This window comes from Diceros bicornis, chromosome 1 (genome assembly GCF_020826845.1).
Source record: "Diceros bicornis minor isolate mBicDic1 chromosome 1, mDicBic1.mat.cur, whole genome shotgun sequence".
Taxonomy (NCBI): Eukaryota; Metazoa; Chordata; class Mammalia; order Perissodactyla; family Rhinocerotidae; genus Diceros; species Diceros bicornis.
Genome location: NC_080740.1, coordinates 27,302,076 through 27,326,466, shown reverse-complemented (window position 1 = coordinate 27,326,466; position 24,391 = coordinate 27,302,076). Strand labels below are relative to the sequence as shown.

The 24,391-nt window shown below is 35.5% G+C and overlaps 1 protein-coding gene across 4 annotated transcripts in view; it reads left to right on the top strand.

The window, feature by feature from the left end:
* The window catches only part of GIN1 (gypsy retrotransposon integrase 1), a 31,541-nt gene extending 7,150 nt beyond the window's left edge, over positions 1–24,391 (top strand). For 2 of the 4 annotated variants that reach the window (XM_058537197.1, XM_058537219.1), the window contains 7 exons: positions 6,590–6,735; positions 8,631–8,824; positions 10,449–10,754; positions 15,915–16,106; positions 16,205–16,381; positions 16,873–17,158; positions 23,703–24,391. In XM_058537197.1, the coding sequence (XP_058393180.1) occupies positions 6,597–6,735; positions 8,631–8,824; positions 10,449–10,754; positions 15,915–16,106; positions 16,205–16,381; positions 16,873–17,158; positions 23,703–23,977 (1,569 nt within the window). In that variant the 5' untranslated portion in view covers positions 6,590–6,596 and the 3' untranslated portion in view covers positions 23,978–24,391. Of the gene's footprint in view, positions 1–6,589; positions 6,736–8,630; positions 8,825–10,448; positions 10,755–15,914; positions 16,107–16,204; positions 16,382–16,872; positions 17,159–23,702 lie in introns of those variants that run through there. The other 2 variants (XM_058537240.1, XM_058537263.1) reach the window with 2 other exon arrangements.

Genomic DNA, 24,391 nt, shown 5'->3' with positions numbered 1-24,391 from the left:
AATCCGCACAGGAAGATTGGCCATGGGATGGGCTAACATCCGTGCCCATCTTCCTCTACTTTATATGAGTCGCGGTCACAGCATGGCTTGACAAATGGTGCATCAGTACGCGCCCAGGATCTGAACCCGCGAACCAGGGCCGCCACAGCGGAGCACATGCACTTAACCACTATGCCACCAGGCTGGCCCCCCAATAATATTTTTTAGATCAGTGGATGAGCCTCATATTCGTCTCTAGCAACTGTCTTGTAGTTTCTTGCCTTCAAAGTAAATTTAAGCTTACTGAATTCACTTGGCTTGGTGCCTGTTTATTCCTTATCTCATTGCTCTCTGGTGTCCACCTGCCCTTCTCTACTGTAGCTATTGCCAAAACCACTAGACACATTTTAGTTCTTGTATCACTTAACCTCTCCTCTGCTTGGCACTTAAGAACTCTTTATTCCCTAGGCTTCTGTAACCAGAACCTCTTCTGGCTTTTTTCCTATTTCTCTGGCTATTCTCATGCCCATGAGGGATTTACAATATGTTTGGGAGAGAGAAATATAAACCAGTAGGTTGAACTTTATAAAAGTTGGTGCGTGTTACTGTGAGTGTACCAAGAAAGATGTGCAATATTCTATCTATTCCTTTTTCAAAATTCAGGTTATCCCAGGTGGGGGTGGTCAGAGAAAGCACTCTGTAGGAAACAACATCTAGCCAGAGTTTTGAAAGATGAATAGGCTTGGAGAGATGGGCATGAGTTCTATTCCAGGCAAAAGTATCAATAAAAAGTGTGAGCACACTGCATGGAATGGTTGAAGAACTATGGTGATTTGTGTAACTGGAGCTTAGAGTTTGAATCGAGAATGCCAAGAGATAAGCATAGAGAGATTGGTGAAAACCAAAACTTGAAAAATCTTGTATACCAACTGAAGTGTTTAGATATCATCAGGAATATCAGAAGGCCATTATTTCAAGTTACGTGGGTATTTTGATAAGATTTGGTATTAGGATGACCTCTGTAGCTGCAGTGAGGAGAGGGACAAAACTAGAGACGGGAGAAGCGAGGTCAGATGTGAAGTGAGTCTGAATACAGTGGCCCTGGAATGAAATCCAAGCTACCACCTCATCCAGAATGCTTTGCCTCCCTCCCTAAGTGCATCTGGGTCTCTGCACATCTGATTTATTTATTTATTTGTTTGTTTATTTATTTATTTGTGAGGAAGACCAGCCCTGGGCTAACATCCGTGCCCATCTTCCTCCACTTTATATGGGACGCCACCACAGCAAGGCTTGACAAGTGGTATGTTGGTGCACGCCCGGGATCCAAACCTGCGAAACCCGGGCCGCCGCAGCGGAGCGCGAGCACTTAACCACTGTGCTACCGGGCCGTCCCCTGCTCATCTGTTTTAATACTAGTTTTCTTTGCGTATTCTGTCATAACACCATTCTGTACTATATAAATGCTGATTTACTCTTCTGTTCCTGTCATTACACCGTCAGCTCCTTGAGGGCAGGCATTTCATCTTGTTTAACTTTGTATTCCTGTCACCTAGTATGTGTAAGGATTTAAGCACTTGGTAAATGAATGAACAAACAAATAAAAAGTTGTATGGATGAATGGGCAAACAACTATAATGGAGGGTAAAACATGGGAAGTTCTACAAAGGTACAAACCAGGTCAGGGGAGGTCGAGATCACTTCAGATTCAGAAATCGTGGAAGGCTTGCTTCATTGAGGAGCTAGAGCTTGATTTTGAAAGATGGGTAAGACTTAATCAGGTAGGATTGGAAAGATATGCCATTCAAGGGAAAAATGATGATGTAAACCAAGGTACAGAGAGTGGTTGGGATGTGGCCAAAGATGTATAAAGGAGACTATTGAGGGAAGAAGCTGTAAGGCTTGTGTTGTGCCAGGTGGTAGAGGCTAGGCTAAATAGTTTGGGCTTCAGTCAGTAAGCAGTGGAGATGCCCAGGGGCAGTCTAATAGTGTCTGCTCTGTCAAGTGAATCATTTGTGTAAAAATATGCTAAGGACGATTGATAGTCTAAATAAGTTTCAAGATAACTATGTCAAGCAAATAATCACCGCTTTAAGTGTTCTCTTGTTTACTAAGCCAAGAGAGCTGACCCTTATAAAAAATATAAGATGAGAATAACACACTTGTGAAATATGAAAATATGTAGAAATTTTCTGATTTTTATGTCTTCTGCCACTAGAAGAGTCTCTACCTTGATGATGACAAAGATAAACAAACCAAAAACCTCAGAGCTCAGTCTTGAAAATTTTGTTTAGTGATTTCCTCTACCCCTTGACCTTTTGTACTACAGGCTTACTCTGAGAAGAGCGAATTACTCTATTTTGATCCGTTTTCAGTTATTCAAAAATTAGTGTTTGAAAGTGGAGAGGTTAATTTCAGTAAGTAGACTTTCTGAAGATGAATCTTTGTGCATGTATTGTAGATAGGAAAGTAAAGAGTATCCTAACAGCACAGATACTTAAATGTACTGAGGACTTCATCTTATACTGAGTAATTAGATAAAAGATATTCTGGTATCCCCAGTGCTATAGACTGAATGTTTGTGTCCCTCTAAAATTCATATGTTGAAATCCTAACCCCCAATATGATGGCATTAGAAGGTGGGACCTTTGGTAGGTGATTAGGTCGTGAGGATACAGCCCTCATGAATGGGATTAGTGCCCTTATAAATGAGAGTCCAGAGAGCTCCCTAGGCCCTTCTGCCATGTGAGGACGTAGCAAATAGGCCATCTATGAACCAGGAAGCAAGCTCTCACCACGCACGGAATCTGCTGGCTTGTTCTTGGACTTCCTAGCCTCCAGAATGAGAAATAAATGTTTATTGTTAATCAGCCACCCAGTCTATTGTATATTGTTATAGCTGCCCAAATGAACTAAGACACCCCAGAGAAGGGAGATGGGGGAGGGGAGATTGTAGGAACTTAGAAGAGAGAGATTTTTAAGTATAAGAGCAAAATATGAACATCACTGTGGTTTATGCAGACATGCATGTTTTCCAATGGCCCGTTTTTTTCTGTCAGTTACAATTACCTATACCCCTCTGTGTTTTGGGGTCTGTTCTTCCTCTAAAGTGTGAGAGTTTGGTCTTTTGCTCCTGGGGGCTTTTTAGAGGCCTGAAAAGACTTCCCCCTGTTTTCTTTTTAAAGTCCCTCAGGAGATTTTGCAACGTTTACTGGTCTCTGAAAGGGAGGCAATAAAGGATTTTATCTTCTTTTTATAAACCTCATCTTCCTACAGATATGCTCCCAGCTGGCTAGGATGGGATGTTTCAAAGTTTTTCTTTTAGATGATTTAGAATATTGATGATCCCAAAAGCCATTAAGGGAAAACAATAATTTGGAGTCATATATAGTATATTGTACATTTTACAGAATGTAGACTGTAGTGATTTAATCTAAACTGAGAAAGGGCAGGTCTTTCTATCTTTTGGACTTGGAAGAACTTGTGTCAGTATAGCCTAGAGATGAAAACAGGACACAGAGAAAAATGATTTTTGCTTGTTTGTTGGTTTGTTTTTTAACAGTTGAGGAGGATTAGTACATAACTAGAATGACAGACAGGCAAATGGATAAGTAGACAGACATAGTCTGTATCCCCTACTTGAAACCACATGAGGCTTCCTGAATTGAAAATTAATGAAGGGTGGAAGTGTGCCACAGAATCCTTTGGCAGAGGAAAGGCTGTAATGAGGATGACCTGAGAGTAAAGGCATGAAGGGGTCCTAAGTGACAGATTGGGGGAGGAGAGAGGCTAGTGTTTCACCACAGATAGTTTGAAAGCACTAAGATTTAGGGCAACATGGAACTGGAAAACAATACAAGTGGCTACAGGACAGGACTGAATGTACACATGGTAAAACCTCTTGATGCCTTTACTATTGCCAGTTAGGGGTTATTATGACTATAAAACATCTATGAACATTTTTGTACACATCTTTTGATAGTCATATATGCTCATTTCCCTGGGATATAAACTTAAAAGTAGAATTGCCAAGTCCTTTGATAGACATATGTTTAGCTTTAGAAGAAACTGTCAGTTTTCCAAGGTGGCTATAGCATTTTACACTGCCACAGACAATGTATGAGTTTCAGTTATCACTTGTCCTCACAAACCTGCTGTTGGTTTTAATTTTAGCCTTTTTGATAGTGTGTAGTTATAAATCATTGTGGCTTTAATTGCATTGCCCTAAGGAGTAATGATGTTGAGCACATTTCACTTGCTTATTAACCATTTGGATATTCTCTTTTTTGAAGTGCCATGTAAGATTTTTCCCCATGTTTTAAATTGGGTTTTTATCCTTTTCTTTTTGATTTGTGGTAGCACTTTATATGTGCTGGGGATGAGTCCTTTGTTAGGTATATATATTAAAGATAGCTTCCCTCAGTCTGTGTATTACTTTTTCCCTTTCTTAATGGTGTCTTTTGATGAACAGGTTTTAATTTTGATGAAGTCTAATTTGTTATAATTTGTTTTCTTTTATGGATAGTGCTTTTTGTGTCCGGTTTAAGAAATCTTTGCTTTTCCCAAGATTTTGAAGATCTTTTCCTATGTTTTCTTCCAGAAGGTTTATAGTTTACCTTTCACATTTAGGTTTTTGATTTATCTGGAATTAATTTTGTGGAAGATGTAGGTAGATGGTTAAGATTCATTTTTTTCCGTATACAGATATACAATCGTTCTAACATAGTTTATTGAAAAGACCATCTCTTCTGCCGTTGTATTGATGCCTTTGTTGTAAATTACTTGACTGTATTGTGTGGATCTAATTCTAGACTCCCTGTTCTGTTTCAGTGACCTATTTGTCTATCCTTATGCCGGTACTTTACTGTCTTATTTACTGTAGTTTTATAGAAGGTCTTAAAATCTGATTCATTTATTTCTGAGATGTTTTAGAAACTGTGATTAGCTACATTTGTTTGATTTGGGGGTACATCCATCTATTATAAAATGAAAAAAATTCATATATTTAATTGAAAGTGTATTAAACTTAGAACAAACTAATCGTTTTATAATACTTCATAGAGAACCTGTTTTTTAGGCTGTGCTAGGACAGAATTAGCTTTGCAGAACCTTTGCTTTTAAAATAGCTTACACTTCACGCTAACCTAAGATTAAGGTATGTTAGAAATGTACTGATAATCTCACTGGAAATTATGAAAAGATCAGAAAGATGGTTATTGAATGTGCAAAATGCTGTATGATAGGGGAAGAGACTTAATTTAAGCCATAGTTCATAGGCACAGTCTATTCTTCGGTAATGTGCTCTTTTAGCCTCATCTCTACATCTTCTAGTCATCAGAAAACATCCATATTGTTTTTAGACATTCAAAATTTTAGGCATTTATATTAGTCAGAGTCCTAGCAGGAAACAGAAGATGTACCTTGCTGGGATTTTAAAGAAATTTAATGAAGCTCCTATTTACAGACATATGGACAAGGTCAAAGAAACCAACATGGCACCTGGAGACTAGCAACAGCAGGAAATAGTTACCGCTTCCAGGGCTGAAGCAGCAAGAAGAAGAAATGGTGTTGTAGACTTCCAGTGAGAAGTAGAAACATGGGAGGTGGGCTACCTGACAGGAGCTGTGGTTGTAGAGGGTTGCAGCTTAAACCAAGGAAGAACTCAGGAAATAAATATCCTGACCTCTTTCTTCTGTATTCTGATTTGCCTGCTGGTGCCTCCTATTGGACAAGTCCAATCAGAAAACTATAAATGCAGTCTGTAAGAGTCAGTCTTCTGTGGCAGAACAGCAGGGAGAAAAAGGCCAGAAATGGATCTGGATGGGTGGGGGTGCTGGCAAACAGAAGAACCAGCACAGAATAGTTCCTTTCAACTGAAAAAAGAGGGTTTTTTCTTTTTAATGTAGTGGTTTCACCTATTACTTAGTTAGGGTGTAAAAATAGAGAAGTTTTGTTTTGGCTAGTGCAGCCAGATTTTTCTTTGTAACATAGAGAAAGTATGCACAGATCAAAAATCATTTCTGTTCAAGAAAAAGCAGCTTAGATGTAGTTCAGAAGAGTGTATGAGATCTAGAATACCTAAATATCTTCCCTGTCATTTATCATTTGAACATGTTTAAAATATATCTTTCTCATAAATAATTTGAATAAGTTTTTTTTGCATTTTGCAATGGCCATGAATATATTTAGAAGTAATATAAAACTATATATCTCCCCTTATAACCTGTCATTTATTTAAATGTCACATAATGAACCATTCTATATAAGTAACATTTCAATTGATGGTGATGAGAGACTTTAAGCAAAATTTTTGAAGTGTTCTTGTTCATTTCCTTTTTCCCCAAGTATGTGGAAATTTTTCAACATTTCCTGTCACATGGAAAGAGACAAGATAATTTGCCATGATGTATCTCAAAAATAGCATTTGAATATTTTAGTTCATTTAGAACATCACACTGTTCCTTTTCTGTACTACAATTATCTCTGTCACAGATAATATTCTGGGAATGTTCATTTCATATGTAAGCAGAAATATGACAGAAGCCTGAACTGAAATAGCAACTGAATTAGCTTATCATTTAAATTATATCTTTAAATACCTTTTACCTAGGTTCACGATGGTCCGTAGTGGAAAAAATGGTGACCTTCATCTTAAACAGATTGCATATTATAAACGAACTGGTGAATATCATCCAACTACTCTGCCGAGTGAGAGAAGTGGCATAAGAAGAGCAGCAAAAAAATTTGTCTTCAAAGGTAAAATTAATGCCCCAAATCTTGAGTATAGAGTTAATAGAGATGCTTCTCTATATGTGTTCCTTGTTTAATTTAGAGAATTTCTGTAGTAATTGGTTGTTGCTTAACAATTACCAGTTGAATTGATGATGCCACTCAGTCAAAAGCAAAATAAAAATCACCCTGAAGCTAACTGAAGGCCAGTAAGCATGAAAAGGGCATTTAAAATCATAGGCAGGGCCGGCCCGGTGGCGCAAGTGGTTAAGTGCACGCGCTCCGCTTTGGCGGCCCGGGGTTTGCAACTTCGGATCCCGGGCACGCACCGGCACACTGCTTGTCAAAGCCATGCTGTGGCAGTGTCCCATATAAAGTAGAGGAAGATGGGCATGGATGTTTGCTCAGGGCCAACCTTCCTCAGCAAAAAAAAAAAAAAAAAAAGAAGAGGATTGGCATTGGATGTTAGCTCAGGGCTGATCTTCCTCACAAAAAAAATAAAAAACCAAAACACTTCCCTAAATTAACCTCTCCTACTTTTGTCCTCAGGTGGTTCCTACTCTAATGGTGCATTTTCAAGCACCTATGTCACTATCAATGAAGAACTTACTTGATGCTTAGTAGAAAATGTTGACAAAGTTAACTTGTTGGTTTACTATATTTATTTCTGTAGTTCCCCTCTCCCACTGCCATAAAACATTCTCAATTCTCAGAATTACATTTGGTTTTGGACCCCGGAATCCTCCTGAATGGATTAAATATTTGAAAGGCACAGTGGAATATTTATCTTGAAAGATTATGATAATTTTTGCCTCTTTCTCCTCCTCCTTCCAAGGGGAAAAGAAATTTGGGATGAGATAAGCAAGAAATACAGTCACCAGGTAACTAAATGAATGTTGGTGCTATTAATGGGAGTTTTGCCTATAGATACAGAATCAGGCATTTTCAAAGCAGGTCAAGAAAATTCTAAGATAATAAATAAATACATACTCATCTCTCCCTATGTACACCCCTTCCAGTAACTCCCTTACACTTAAAAACAGGGACACCTATTACCTCTTAGACTAAAGTAAGCATTCATTTATTTAATCATTTATGCACCAAATGTTTACCGAGTTCCTGCTGTGTGCCAGTCACATTTTAGGCATTGCGGATTCACAGATGAATAATATAGATGAGGTTCCTGCCCTCAACTTGCTTACCTTCTAATTCAAATAAGGAATGTTTCACTCAGCATGTGCTTAATTAAGCACATTAGTAGCTTAAAGGTGTATTCTGGCATTTGAATAGTTACCTCATCCTCGGTGGAGAACTGGTGGTTCTCTCCCTGCCCTAGTTGCTTCCCAGCTGTCAGTTCTTCTGGGTATCCTCCAAAGGAAAACAGAGAATTGTCTTGAGGATTAAGGTTCTTCCACTTTCTGACTTTACCAACCCCACCTCCTACTCAAATCCAGAAAAACTTAAGAGAGGTGGTGGCTTACAAAAATGTATTTATGATAAAATGTATACTATTTTGGAAAATGTATTCCTAAAATTGCTTGTCTGTACATAATTCATTTGCTAATTCATGCCATTTTTAGGAGGTGCCTGCAAGTATTTTTCTAGTTTGAGTACTCCCGTCGAAAGATAATTTCATACTCCCATAGTTATTATGTGCTTCGATGAACAAGCTAGCTCCACTTATATTGATAGCTACAAAATTATAGCAGCTAGTGCTCCTCCTACATATCTAGTAAGTGTAACAGCTGAGGACCTTTCAGATTGTATGGTAGCATCATTACAAATAAATGTTCTGTCTTAGAGGGAAAAAAGTTTTTAGTAAAAAAAAATTCCTCTGGTTTGAAGACAAGGCTATGATTATCTTAAAACTATATAGAGCTCTAAAAATTGCAACTCTCTCTTTTTGGTATCATTTATTCCAGAGAAAAAGCTGTTTTATGTTGGAAAAGACAGAAAACAAAATCGTTTGGTAATTGTTTCAGAAGAAGAAAAGAAGAAAGTCCTAAGAGAATGCCATGAAAATGACACTGGAGCCCATCATGGCATCTCCAGAACCCTTACTCTAGTGGAATCCAATTACTACTGGACTTCTGTGACCAATGATGTCAAACAGTGGGTATGGCTTATGTATTTAGAATATTTTGAAGAATGTCTTTGTAATAGATATCCAAAATTCATTATTGCTCCAGACTTACTCTGGGTAGCACCTCTCATTAAGTACTTTTTGTATGGGTAGTTTTTGTACAAAAACATTTAAAAGGGGTTTTATTTCCCTTCAGAATTCTTCTTTAAAATCAGTAAAGTATAATTTGAACTAGAACAAAGCATTATTTAAACATTTTGAAATACCATATTTAGATAGGAGATTTTTTAGAACCAGATTTTCATCATTGAACTCTTTTGTGTAGGCAGAATTTAAAGGGGAATAAAATTCTTTTGACTAAATCGTTGCCTTTTTGATGGCAGTCATGGAATCTTTTCTTGAGAGGAGAATATGTTCATAATAAGTCAGGCCCAGTGTGTGCTCTCATCTTTTGTGCCTATTTCATCTTGACATAGAAAATGTCAAAGAAACTCAAAATCAGCTAAATGCAGAATCAAGTTGTGAAGATGATGAAATCAGTCTGAGTTTTGTAACTTTATAACCCATCAGGACCTTCAACTTCTTCTAATAGAAAATTCACCTAGGAATTCTGGGATTCTTGCTGGTAGGTCAACTGATCTCTCCTCTTTCTAGCGTACTGTATATGGCAGATGGTAGGAATTCCTTGGTATGTATGTGAGATCCCTGTAATAATTGTAATAGTGCATCAAAAAGACTGTCATTTCAGGCATAAAGAATTAAACCAACATTTAGCTAAGTATCTTTTATGTGTTCTCAGTTTATGAGTCTATGCGGGTATTCCAAAGACCTTGATATTTATATTTGCCTTAAGAACCTGTCACACATTCCTTTACAAGCATTCAATGAAATCTTTGTCAGATCTTTGCATTTGAGAATGGATATGATGGACGTGATTTTTCGGAATAACCAGAGGTTATTTATGCATAAGTTGGAAAATAAAAATTTTGATCAAAAGTAACTATCATGCAATAAGATCATTTTTAAAATTTTGTTTAGGAGTTGGTTTGAAAGTAGTTTCCAAAGTGGAATTCCAGAAACCTGTTGAGCAATGGCACCATCAATAAGTTGATCCGTTGACCTCTTCTCATCTCACTCAAAAGAAAGCTTCATGACAGCATGGGCTTTGTTTTTGTTCATTCTCTTTTCCCAGGACCTAAAGGAATTTCTAGCATCTATAAATATTGTTTGAATAAAATTATGTTTTAATAAATATTATTGGAATAGATGAGTGAATGAACTTATTAGAATGATAACTTTAAAAGAAAAAGCTTTTGCTTATAGAAATTAGTGTATTTTCACGTACTGTTTTAAAGTTTATAGCAAACTTGTTTTAAGATTTATTAATTTAATAAATATTTATTGAATGTAAACCAGAATTACGTTCCTTGTGAGTAAGACTTCTTAAGATGATCATTGAATACCAGTAGCAAGTAATATTTGCTTATTACTCTGAATAGAAGCTTTTATTCTATTCTGAGAGTAGTCCAAAAGTTTCTCCTTTAAAACACAAAGTACCTATTAACCACTTTAAAGTTTACATTTATAAGACTGCTTTTGTTGTGTTGACTATATTAACATTTGTCTATCTTTTCTTTATTGTGTGCCTGTTTTATAGGTATATGCTTGTCAGCATTGCCAAGTGGCAAAAAATACAGTTATTCTAGCACCTAAACAGCACCTTCTCAAGGTGGAAAATCCATGGAGTATAGTTACTGTTGATCTGATGGGCCCATTTCATACAAGCAACAGAAGTCATGTATATGCTATAATCATGACAGATTTGTTCACCAAATGGGTTGTGATTTTGCCTCTGTGTGATGTTTCAGCCTCAGAAATTTCTAAAGCTATTATCAATATATTTTTCTTATATGGACCTCCTCAGAAAATAATAATGGACCAAAGAGATGAGTTCATTCATCAGGTAAGACAAACTACCTGGGTGTAGGAGCGTATTTTACTCATGTTTCAGTGCCCAGCACACCTGTGCATTATAGGGTGCTTAATAAGTTTAGATAAATTGCTACAGATGTAGAGATTTAATATTGTATAGTACAAAGATAGTTAGACGGGAAATTAAGAGATCAAGATTTTAGTACTTTATGTGCCACTAGCTAATTGTAAACCTATCTTCAGATTTCCTCAAACTAAAATAAGGAGATTGGACCAACCAGATTATGTTTGTTAACTTCTAGCTTAAAAATTCTATGATTGACATGTAGAGGGAGAATTGACTAAATAGGGGAATACATCATGTTCATGAATGAGAATATTCAATATTGAATGATAACGATTTTTCCCAAACCAAAATTAATTTATATAATTACTAAATTTCTAATCAGCTTTAAAAAAAGAGGGAGCTTTTTCCCTTGTCCAGACCTTTTTCTAGATTAAAGTTAACCTGGAAAAATAAGCATGCAAGAATATATATGAAAAATCTAAAAAAGGAATATAATAACTACTATACTCAAGGCATATTTAAAAATTTTTAATAATTGACAGGGTATTGTTATAAGAAAAAAATCAGAGATAGCCAGACTGTCTTGGTTCACAGCACCCTTAATATCTCAGTCCAAAAGAAATTCTGAAGTTATATTTATTAAGTAGTTAGGTCCTGCGTCAGGGAGTCCCTAAGATTTTCTCCAGGTTTTATGATTTACTAGGAGGGCTCCGCAGATGGTCATACTCACAGTTAAGATTTAATATAATGAAAGGATGCCAAGCAGAATCAGCAGAGAAAAGGCTCACGGGGAAAAGTCCAGGGGAAACCAGGTACAAGCTTCCAAGGTATCCTCTCCCAGTGGAATCATTCCAGACATGTTTAATTCTCTCAGCAAGGAGCTGTAGCAACACATGTAAAATGTTGTCTACCAGGGAACCTCATTAGAGACTCGGTGCCTAGGATTTTTATTGGGGCTGGTCACATACACAACTTCTGCCTAGTATGTACCAAAATTCTAGACTCCCAACAGAAAGAAGGTGTTGAGCATAAACCACCTTGTTTGTATAAACAGTTTAGGCACGGTGAGCCACCCTTTTCTGTTAGGGAATGGTGGAAACCCTCCTGAAATCCAAGCTCCTAGACACTAGCCAAGGGCCAACTTTGTAAGCAGGCCTTTCGAAGGAGAGCAGCCTGAGGTCTGCTATGTTAACTCTTTTCTCCACAGGTCTAAACAACTTAATAAGTATTTACATCCTAACCGCTTAACCATTTAAAAAAATAAGACTCATAAATTGAAAGAAAAAATATTTTTATTTCATTCTTAAATAACTACAATTACTTACTAATGGGATGTGTATATGTACCTATTTACCACTGCTCAGCTTCTCAAACCTTGGAATCAGATTGAACACTCATTTCCTGTTTCACATTGATTTTTACACAGTAGTTGCTCTTTATCACAGCATCTACTGAAAAACCAGTTCTGTAAAGATAAAACATCATCAAAAGGAATGTAGCCTTATCTAATGTTGAAACCAAAAACTACCTTTAGCTAGTGGTTTCCAAGGTGTCCAACAGATGTTAAGGGGGCCCCTTGGCACAATTTGGAAACCATAGTTAACTTGATAGAGGTGGCATCACAAATGAGTGGAGTAGGGAAAGATTATTTAATAAATTTAATTTAACAACAATAGATAACAGTTTTCTAATTGTTTCTAGTTATTTCTATAATGTGATTTTAGAATTACATACCACATACCAAAATTGTTTTCAGGTAAATTAAAGAATTATTATTTTTTTAAATTGAAACAAAAAAAGTACAATTGACTTCTTATTTTTTTTATCTCTAGAGACAGAGGTAACATTCTAAGCTTAGCAACAGTGATATGAATTTTGGTGGAAAACATCACTAAATTTGGCTGCATATAAATTAGAAACTTATGTGTGGTAAAATAACTAAAACATAAAGACCAAGAAATAGGCCAGCAAAGATAAAGCAAATCCATGCAGGAAAGGGCTAATGTCTTTATTATACAACAAATTTAAAAATATAGTCAATGGCAAAAACGTAATTCACAAAAGGCAATAAAAATAATAAACATGAAGAAATGTTCAAACATAATAGTAGTGAGTAATGCACATTAAGACCACTTTTTGCTTATCTAATCAACAAAAATAGTAATAATACCAAAGAGACTCTGGGTAGAATGATATAGCCTTACATTACTGGTAGCATTACAACTTGAAACTAACTCTTTTGTAAAGCGGTTTGCCAAAAGTCCGTTAAGAGCTATTTATATTTTTGTCTTTTCATTAGTAATCCTATTTCTAAGAATTGTCTCTAAGGAAATTATTCATAGAATAGAGATAGTTCTTTTATGATGCTGTTTACCACAATGCTATTTATATTACTGAGAGACAAGAAACAACCTAAGTATCCAAAAAAGGAAGTGTTTCAGAAAATTATGTCTAGCCACATGATGAAATATTTTGTAGCCATTAAAAATGATGTTTAGGGCCAGTCCCGGTGGCCTAGTGGTTAAATTTGGTGTGCTTCAGCAGCACAGGTTCAGTTCCCGGGTGCAGACCTACACCGTTTGTCTGTCAGTGGCCATGGTGTGATGGCAGCTCATGTACAAAAAAAACAAGAGGAAGATTGGCAGCAGATGTTAGCTCAGGGCAAATCTTTCTCAGCAAAAAAAAAGACGTTTGCAATGAAACAAATAACATGGACAGTGTTTACCACATTAAGTTGAAAATTTGGATAAGAATATTATTACATATATTACATATACATATATTTACATAACTATGTTAAAAAAAGATATTAAAAAGTAAAATAAAAATCCATAAGGTTACCAAGGAGTTTTTTTTTTAGAGTGATGAGATTATAGATTGTTTTTCTTAATTTTTTTTTTTTTTCTTTTGTGAGGGAGATCAGCCCTGAGCTAACATCCATGCCAATCCTCCTCTTTTTTTGCTGAGGAAGACCGGCCCTGAGCTAACATCCGTGCCGATCTTCCTCCACTTTGTGTGGGACGCCACCACAGCATAGCCTAATAAGCGGTGCGTCCGTGCGCACCCAGGATCCAAACCCAGGCTGCCAGCAGTGGAGTACGCGCACTTAACTGCTACGCCATGGGGCCGGGCCCTGTTTTTCTTAATTTTTGAGTTTATTATGTTCCTTTTAAGTTTTTAGTGATTAAAATATACATAATCATTGGGCCAGCCCGGTGGCTTAAGTGGTTAAGTGCACGCGCTCCGCTGTGGCAGCCCGGTGTTTGCCAGTTCGGATCCCAGAGCAGTGGTCTGCAAAATGGGGTGTGTAAGACAGTCCAGTTTGTGGGATGGGAATATTAAAACTTCTGTTTTTATTTCTTTTTTATCTAATAAGAAAAAAATGAAGGTTTACTAATAATGTATGCAGATTGATAATAGCATCTTGAATCAACAAGGCAGATGATTATATGTCACACCTTGTACGCGAAGGTATCCTGAGAGAAAAATGAGAATCCACAACATGTAGGAGTCTACAGTGGTTCCCTCACTCATTCTTTTGTTTTCAACAGTAATTGAATTCATGGATATCGGCTAGTTTTCGCCAGACTACTCCCCACAGAATAGCCAAGTGGCTTAAGTTTCTTTCAGTGAAACAAGATAATACCAGTAATGCAATCACCTATCAACCACAACAAAATGATAGAGCTGACACTTCTGCTTAACTTCTTGTCCTGGCTCTTTCATAGACACATTAATGAGATGATAACAAATATGAGCGAATCAGATCTGATAGGAAATTGGCTACCAAAATTCAAAATTATCAAGAAAACTATTTGAAATATTGGATTGCTTCCACCTTTATTAATGAAGAGCCTTACCCTAAGTGCGTACAGTGCTTCAAGATATTAGATAATGACAGTATGAAGCCATTATGAATCGCCAGCAGTTTTTGCATCAAGTTTCAAGTCACGTAATAATCAGTCCAAGACTTTGAAAATTTTACCAAAGGTAAAGTAAATGTTTATAAGCCTCTTTTGTGAGGTTTAATGATAACAAAAAACTAAAAATCACATATGATTGGGAAAATTTGTTCTATTTGCTATGATTTAAGTGGCTTAAATATTACACAGAAAGCATACTGATAACAAAATAAAATGTTTTCTTTTGTCAGCAAATACTGACAGAAAACACTGCTGAAGTGTTGAAATAAGATTAGAACATTTTACACAACGTGGGAGATTTATTATACAGTTCGATGAAAATACAGATGTTTCCAACACAGCTTAGAGTATTTGCTAAATTGTTTCAATAAAATTCACAAAGAATTTTTTGTAAACCTCTGAAGGAAAGAGAATAAACATTTTCAAAGGAAAAATTACTTCTTTAATTTGTTGGCCGCCAACCAGAGGTGTAGGTCCACGCCCAGGAACCAAACCTGGGCCACCAAAGAGAGGCATGCCAAACTTAACCACTAGGCCACGGGGCTGACCTCTTGACTTCTTTTAGGCCCTGCACATAATAAATACAACAACAGTAATAATAGTAAAATTAAGAGTTATAAAATGCTGACTACTTGCCAAGAAGTGTTTTAAGTGCTTTACAAACATTTACTCATTTAATCCTCAAAAGAGTCCTGGTTAGGATTTTCGTCATTTGGCAGATGAGGAAACTGAGGTTTAGTGATGTGGCCAAGGACACATAACTGTTACAGGATTATGTGACTTAGTGTTTATTTGAGAAACTGTCTACTGAATTAAAATGTTATTTGAACTCAGAGTTCATGTTAAATTCTGTTCTTCCATTTCTTTGTTGTATGTGTGTCTCTGACAAGGCACTTAACCTCTCAAAGCTTCATTTAGCTTTTTATCTTTAAAATGGGGTTAATAATGCCTCATAAGATTGTTGTAAGGTATAATGACAGTAATGTAAAGCACTTAGTGTGTTGACCAGCATTGGTCAGCATTGAGTCCCAATAAGGACTCAATAAATGGTAATTGCTGTTTTAAACAAAATATGTATGTTTTTATATAGAATGGCTATGGTCAATGAAAAAGGCAAGATTCAAATTCTTTTGAAACCTTTCAGTCAAGGGAAAAATAAAATAGAAATTTTAAAGTCAACTTTGTTTTATATATTTTGCAGATCAATGTTGAACTTCGTGGATTGTTTGGCACAAAGCAAATTGTAATTTCTCACGCCTCCCAAACTGTTAATCCAACTGAAAGTCCATCTAGCGCAATCAAAACATTTCTTTCCAAACACTGTGCTGACCACCCAAACAACTGGGATGATCACCTATCAGCTGTTTCATTTGCCTTCAATGTGACTCACTTGGTATGTGCCTTTATAGAACTGTCTACTTTTGAGTTATGACTGTTTCTTGGCTAGATAAATGTTTTATTACAAATTGTGGTTTATTTTCCTTAAAATAGGAGCCTTCTAAAAATACACCATATTTTCAAATGTTTAATCGAAATCCTTGTGTGCCTGAGACTTCAGATATTCTTCATGAAGTGGATGGTGATAATACAAATATGTTTGCCAAAATTCTAGGTGCAATTAAAGAAGCTGACAAAATAATGGAGAATAAGACAACTTCAGCAGGCCAGGTGATTCTATTTAATAGAAAACTCTATAATCTAAAAATCTAGACAGTGATTGTTTTTTTAATTTCAGCATATACACACACATGGATGCACACACACATACATACGATATATCGTTAAACCAAATTTTTTTCTATCAAATTCTTCTTGTCTTGATTAAACAGTATGCTTATTAGCTATGAAATTCTGAGAGACAATAATGGGAAAGCCATGTATTTTGGAATCAAGTAGAGCTGAATTCAAATCCCTGGTCTTGTTGCTTTCCAGTTGTTTGACTTGGGCAAATTACTTAATCTATCTCAGTTTACCTTCTTTGTAAAGTTGAGGTAATAATACTAACTTTGAAATATTGTTTTAAGAATTAAGTGGGATTCATGCCTACCTTTTATAGCCTCTCAGTAAATAACCATTTTGTTATAATATTATTATCTGCATTTACCTTCAAGAAACTCGAGCTCTTTCATCCCTTTGTTCTCTTTTTTTTGCACTCGTAGATGGAGAACAACAATTTTGATGAACTAAATAAAAGCAAAATCATTGTTAAAAAGAAACCAAAGCAATTAAATCCATTTCATCTAAAAGTGGGTCACGAAGTTTTAAGACAAAGAAAAAATTGGTGGAAGGATGGCCGTTTTCAGTCTGAATGGGTTGGTCCTTGTGTCATAGATTATATTACAGAAAGTGGATGTGCTGTTCTGAGAGACAACACTGGGACTAGACTTAAAAGACCTATCAAAATGTCTCACCTTAAGCCCTACGTAAGAGAATCTAGTGAACAAGGTAAATATCTATCGTTTCTCCACATTTTTACTTTCTTTGAATGAGAAGTTAAAAATATAAGAAATCTCCCCCCTCCTTTGGTTAGGTTTTCTTTTCCGTTCTCATTTTTATAAAATTTGGTACAGTTTTAGATACCTCGTAGTCTGTTTTATCAGAATGTCTCTTCTGGAACTGTCAGGCTTGTAAGAGATTTTATTTTGATTTCTAGTGCACTTTTCATACACTTTCCCACAGTTCATGTGGGAGATAGTGCGCCTGTTTCACAGAAGGAAGAGTTATGTCTTCTTTGTGTTCACTTTCACAATATTTTATTAGTCACTTTGTGCCTCATTTTAGCATGGAAAATCAGCAATTAAGATAATTAATGCCAAAAAAACCCATACTGTCCAGAATCCTGTTGTGAGATAAATATATTAGGGTACTTTAAAAAATATGATTAATTTTTAATAATCTGAGTATTGTTGCATCATAGTCAGGTCATGGTGGGTGCAGGGTATGGTACAGAGTGGGATGTACCCAGAGTGCTCTAAGATGCTACAAGAAGAAATGACAGCACCCTAAACAAGGTTGTACTTGCCCCAAAATAAGGTTCTGAACAGTCAAGATATCCTGATCTTTCTAACCCTTTCTTTTCATAGACTAGAGCTAAATGAGATTTTCCCATAGCTTTCAGAGTAAGGCCCACTTTATTGAGACTCTTTTATTTTGTCCTATTGTATCTGCTCCCTAGAATTTCTCTGGGGTAGATAACTGAGAAGTTACTTGGTACCTTAGCCAGTTAATTTTGCCTTTTCTATAGAGAAAGAAAAAGCATCAGTATTATTTGAATATGAGTAACAATTAATGGAAGATAGAATTTAGTACATTTTTGAACAATGTAAACAATGGAGTTATTTAATAGGCATAAGTAAATAATAATTACAAAAGCAATAACAACAGATAACCTACACTTACCCTATTTTTTAGGATATGAAGCCCTTGGGGGCTGCTCAGTAACAGCTCAACTCTGCCTCTCATCTGGGTCACTACTCTTGTGTCAAAAGCTTTTAGTACCTTTCCTTATGCTTGTGACAGACCTAGTTGCTCTAGTGGTAAACTTATCTTGGACTGGTCTCATTCTGAAAACTCACAGTACCTTCATTCTCTTAGAAGATAAGCATTTTCGTTCCCTGTGTGCCTCTTCTCGGTTCTGAACTACCCTTTTTAATTTCTCCCTTGTGCAAGTTAAGTAGAAAAAAAAAAGGATTATACCTGTTGTCCTCTCTTCTTTATGCTGATTTTCCCATTAATCTTTGGCATTCAGGACTTGCTCCCTTTTAATGTGTTAACCTTCCTTAATTAATACAAAATTTACGCTTAAAATGTTGCTGTATCAGGATCTGTTTCAACATTTTGCAATTTGCTCTTACCAAAGACTTTCTTAGAAAGGAGGCCAAACATTTTGCTACTCCTGCATTTTTCAGAACCCAATTGAGTAGAAGAGTTTCTAAACAGAGACAGTATAATTTTTGCCTCTTGCTTGAGTTCTCTGCAGATACTCTTCCAGTAATGGAAAGGAAGTTGCTCACTCACATTAGTACTGGTGTATATATAAGGAACCTGAGATTGATGGGTCGAATTGTTTTTTCTTGTTAACCAAAGGAAGTACCGATCTGGCCATCTTGGAATCTGGTGCTATTTGATCCTTTTTTTGTGTTTCTCTTAATTTGCAGAAATTCGAAATAAATGTGATTTCTGCCATCTTTTTCTTCATTATTGCATATTTTCCTGAAAATCTTTACCTCAAAAGCTGATTTTAAATAGTCCTTGAACTGAATTTAAAGCAAACAAAATGTCTTTGAATAATCATCCCAGTTTTTTTATTTGATGTAAATTTGGACGAGCTGTAGCCAAAAGAACTATGAATTTGTCTGTCTGCACTTGTCAGTGGTACTCTTACCAGCCTTGAGATTTTGTAGCTGTATTAAAGACTCACTGTCCAAAGCAGATATGCTTCTGTTGCCAACTTCTTATCCATTCTTATCTAGAACATAATGTAGAGAGAGCACATTCAGTACTAGGTCTATAATATTTCTCATTGCTATTTTAGGCAGGCCTCTGTCATTTTGTCTAGTTTAATGCCAGGCACCTTTTCAAGATTAATTATTTTAACAAGAAATTTTATGACCATAGTGTCTTTGTAATCATAATGTTCCCCTTTGAAAGGGAAAATGTTATTGACCCATTATTCTATCCACCATAGATTTTGAGTAGTTTTATTTGTTTGTTTTGTTTTGGGTGGGAGTTATTGTGGTAGATTTGTGTCTGCCTCCTACAAAGGTGTTAGTCTGATTTTCCTTCACAGAAAAACATGTGAGATGTTTTTCATTATTTTATAAGTTTTCTGTTGCTGCCATAACATTACCACAAATTTAGTGACTTAACACAAATTTATTTTACAGTTCTGCAGCTTAGAAGTCCAAAATAGGTCTCACTGGACTAAAATCAAGACATTGGCAGGGCTGTCTTCCTTTTTGGAGGTTCTAGAAAAGAATCTGTTTCCTTGCCTTTTCCACCTTCTGGAGGCTACTCACATTGCTTGGCTTGTGGCCCTCTTCCTCTATCTTCAAAGCCAGCAATGGCAGATAGAGGCCTCCTCACATCAGGTCACTCCAACCTGCTCTTCTTCTTCCCTCTTCCACATTTAAGTACCCTCGTCCTTCGGCCCACCTGGGTAATCTCCCTATTTTAAGGTCAGCTAGTTAGCAACCTTAATTCCATCACTACCCTAATTTTCCTTTGCCGTGTAAGATAACGTACTCGCAGGTTCCAGGGATTAGTACATGGACATCTTTAGGGGCCCATTATTCTGCCTACCACAATTATGGTCTACATTCATGAAACAAAACAAAGCTTAGCCCCTGTATTATCAAGCCCATGATCTTGGCTTTATTATTAATATAGTTTATACAAAGAACCTCCCTTTGGCCTCTTAGTTATGTAATCTCTAAACTAATAATCGTTCAGTTTTCTGTTAGTATTGGTTATCTATTATAATGACAATTATATAGTATCAAGTTATAGTTATTAGTTGTTATATTAGTTGTTATTTTATCAAGAGAAAGGGTATACTAGTATGGCAACACATTCTAATAGTTTTAGGATTATCAGGCCATGTATAGGATTACTCTAGTCACCTGTCTTCAGAATAAGAAAATTAATTATTCTGAAACCTTGTACTTTCCTTTCCATTTGAAGAAATAGATTAATCCAAATCACTCAGACTTCTGAAGCTTTGATTTTAACTTATTTTTCTCCTTAAAGAACTTTAAAAATTTATATCGTAATCTCATTTTTTTACTCCTTAAAGCTACATAAGGAAAAGTGTGTCAAAACTGCTAATGACACCTTCCTGTAATGTCTTGAAAATATCTCCATTTTTAGGAAAGTAAAAACCTTAATTATTTAGTCTTGTCAAAGCTGAAATAATGCTTTTATTAAACAGATGTCATAATCATAACTAAATTGATAGAATGAGAAAAGAAAAATATTTAAGAAGAGTCTATAGTGTAATGTGACTGAGTAGAGAAGTCCTTTAAAAATGGTGTTTGTGTACCTTTCTCTATCTTGAGGGCAAAAACTTATCTTGTTCTTTTCTATATTTTTAACTCAGGATTATTCTAGATCAGTACTGTCCAATAGATATATAATGCAAAAATTGTGTAATAAGTAATTTTAAATTTTCTAGTAGCCATGTTAAAAAATTACAAGAAAATAGGTGAAAATAATTTTAATAATATATTTTATATAACCCAATGAATCTAAAATATTATTTCAACATGGACGTAAGGCCTCAAGAGTCTCTTTTCTGGTTATCTTTGGTAATCTTTTTTGAAGGTAAAGAGCATTTCTCTTGGTTCCAGAAGATTGAGACCATAGTAGGAGTTGAAACATATTTGACCTTTCTGAATGAATGAGAATTTTGTTTTTTTCCTACACAAACAAGGCTTGAAATCTCCAGAGTGGGTTTCCATTGCATATAAAGTGATTTGTGTAGAATTTGATGAATGTAATCCTTGTTCTCTACAGTTTTATTACAATAAGGTGCTTTAAAGTTTATCATTTATTTAAAAGAAAGTGTGTATATATATATTCAGATATATATATTCAAATATATATATGTATGTCACTTACTTATATAGCTCTCCTCTTACAAACAAGTGAGGTTGGTAAAGTCCGTTCTTTTCTAAGTCCAGTGTAACTAGGAGGTTCTTAAGCTCCAGGTCTATGAATGCATTTCCAGCAAATCAAAATAATAACTTCTAAGAGCTTTACATATATGCATATTTTCCCAGTTGATATATGTTTACTGGACATATTTTTCTGAAATAGACCTGCTTCATCTGTTTGGAAAAAAAATTTTGAGATAGAAAACTTCCTTCATCAAAAATCTCTGCAAAGATCTTTGGAAATACCCTAAGTGCTGTGGTATGTGCTGTCACTGATACTCTGCAGCACTGTACAGGCCTTGAATCTATGGAATTCTCCATGGCTTGTTAGAAAAATTTCATCAGCAGCACTTTTACTATATCTTACCTTTTTAAGCTCTCTTCTAAACTACTATCTAGCCTTCTCCAGGTATTAAGAGGCCAATAGCAAACGTGGATGTTGAACCTCTAGCAACACATTCTAAAAGTGTTTCAATTTCATTAATCATTTTTCTTCTTTCTTGCTGCTATTGCGCATAGCACTTCTCCTGGGTTGCATGATTTTTTTGTATGCTTCAGAATTGTGCCTCTTGTCCAGCAATTCATCCATACTAACATACAAATTCATTGTCTTGCCACCTTCAATTATCCATACTTTTATTTCCATCATAAATATGTGTATCTTCTTAAGAATATTTTCAGTCTAATTACTACTTTTGCATTAAGAAGAATTGGGGGGATTAAACTTAGAAAACTTCTCAAAACTAAAATACCAAGAATACTTTGCCTAATGAAGAACTAAGTGGGCAAAACTAAATGTCTTTAGAAGTCCAAGTCCACTTATTCCATCTGTCAGTAGAGAGCATAGCTTTGTTTCATCTACTAAAGTTTGTAAATTGGAAGTTCTTAAATGTATAAACTTCTGGGATTGGAATAGGCCCAAGTGAGCTTTTCACATATTAGTATGAGGATGAGTGGAGTGAGATCGTGTTCCAGGACATATTAACAAATTTGTCTGCTCTGAGAAACTTTCATTGATCTCTAATTTAAATGGGCAATTAATCTTCCTTTTGCTATTTCTCGAACTTAAAATTTGAGAACTCTTTAAGCTATTAAAATCTTCAAGAGAATCTTAATGTTTTGGGAGAAAATCCAGAAACAGAAGGCAGGGGTCCAGGAAGTTAATCAGCTGTGGTGGAAGAGTTCCTTGTAATGAATTAAAACGTCAGGTAGGGAGGAATCCTTTTATATACATTAACATTTATTTATAAAGATGCTGCTGCTTGGCTATCAGTTTAACATTTGAGTATTTTTTTCCTGGTAGTGATGATAAATTTGCTCAAAATAGAACAAAATTTGACAAGGAAAATTCCTTGTCAGTATTTCAGTATGGAGTCAGCTACACCTTAAAAGTTTTTAAGTATTTTCATATTAAATTAGACTTAAGTAAGCTAAGCTTTTAAAACTACTTCATTGCAACCTGCCTACTTACACATTCCTATTACATAAGACTGATTCTAGAAACTTTATCTTCGTTTTAGTTTATAACTTTATATTGTAATTACTGTATAATATTTATTACAATACAAATAATACAATATAAATACAGTACAATACAATACAAAATAATATATTGTAATTTGATATTGCCCTAATATGGATTCTATAAAGATTGGAAAATTATCTCAAGTTGTAAATTTAAGGATTTAACAATTCTGTTTGTTAAAATCTTTTAAGACCCTGTTAATTCACCCAGAAATGCTTTGCAAAAGCATATTAAGGATATCATCAGGGGCCGGCCCTGTGGCTTAGCGGTTAAGTGTGCACACTCCGCTGCTGGCCGCCTGGGTTCTCCCGGGCGCGCACCAACGCACCACTTCTCTGGCCATGCTGAGGCCGTGTCCCACATACAGCAACTATAAGGATGTGCAGCTGTGACATACAACTATCTACTGGGGCTTTGGGGGAAAAAATAAATAAAATTAAAAAAAAAAAAATCATCAACATCAAAAATATAGTTTTATAACTTTGTTTTTAATCTATACCATAATCCTGAGCCCCTTTCACCCCCTCACCCACACCTACCAAAGACGGGTCAATGGAACAGGAAAACATGACTCTCAAAATCCTTGGTCTTTCCCGAATTCTGTATGTATGAACTGTCAAATTTATATATCATTTTATTTATTCTTTGACATATATATTTATTTAGTAGATAGGAGAACACACCAGAAGTTAATCTTGATAGTTAATTTTTTTACTGGGAATTTTGTTCCACATTAAACATTGTTTAATTTTTTTTAAATGATGTTTGATTATAATTCTAAAAGGCAAACTTATGATGTTTCTTCTTTCAGACAGTCTTTATCTCTTACAAGGTTCAGTGGTGGCAGATCATGACTACATTGGATTGCCTGAAATTCCAGTTGGAGCATACCAAGCCAATATTCTGGTAGAAGATGCAACTATTGGCATAGTTGGTAATGAATTACTGACATCAAGCAAGGATCGTGAACTGTTAGAATATAGAAATGCCAAAATCTGTCCGTTGATAGACGATCACAGTACTCTTGAAAAGCAGACTTTTAGTCTGTTGGACTCTTCAAACCAAGTCCTTGAGTACTTAAGTTAGTGAATACCAAAATTCATTTAAAGTGCTTGTTTAGAATGTATAACTCCTTGAATCTTGATATCTTTTCCATCAAAAAAGGTTGTATAGAAGAAGTGTCTTTACACACTCTTAATGACAAATCCTGAAGGTTTATTTTATAACTATTTATTTATCCAAAGGTGTGCCACGTTTGAATATCAGTGCATACATATAAAGGCAAAGGAAGCGTATATAGAATTCACTTTCTCTTCTACAAAGAGAACAGGCAAAGCATGCTTGCTTCTTAAGAAGTAAACTAAATTCCAGCCTAAAACTCTCAGATCTTTATCTGATATGGATCCATGTTTTCAGTTTTAATTTTTTTGAAATATTTCCCCCTTTTAAAAAATGTTTGAACTACCTAGAATGGGATTAATAAATATTTATTCAACCATA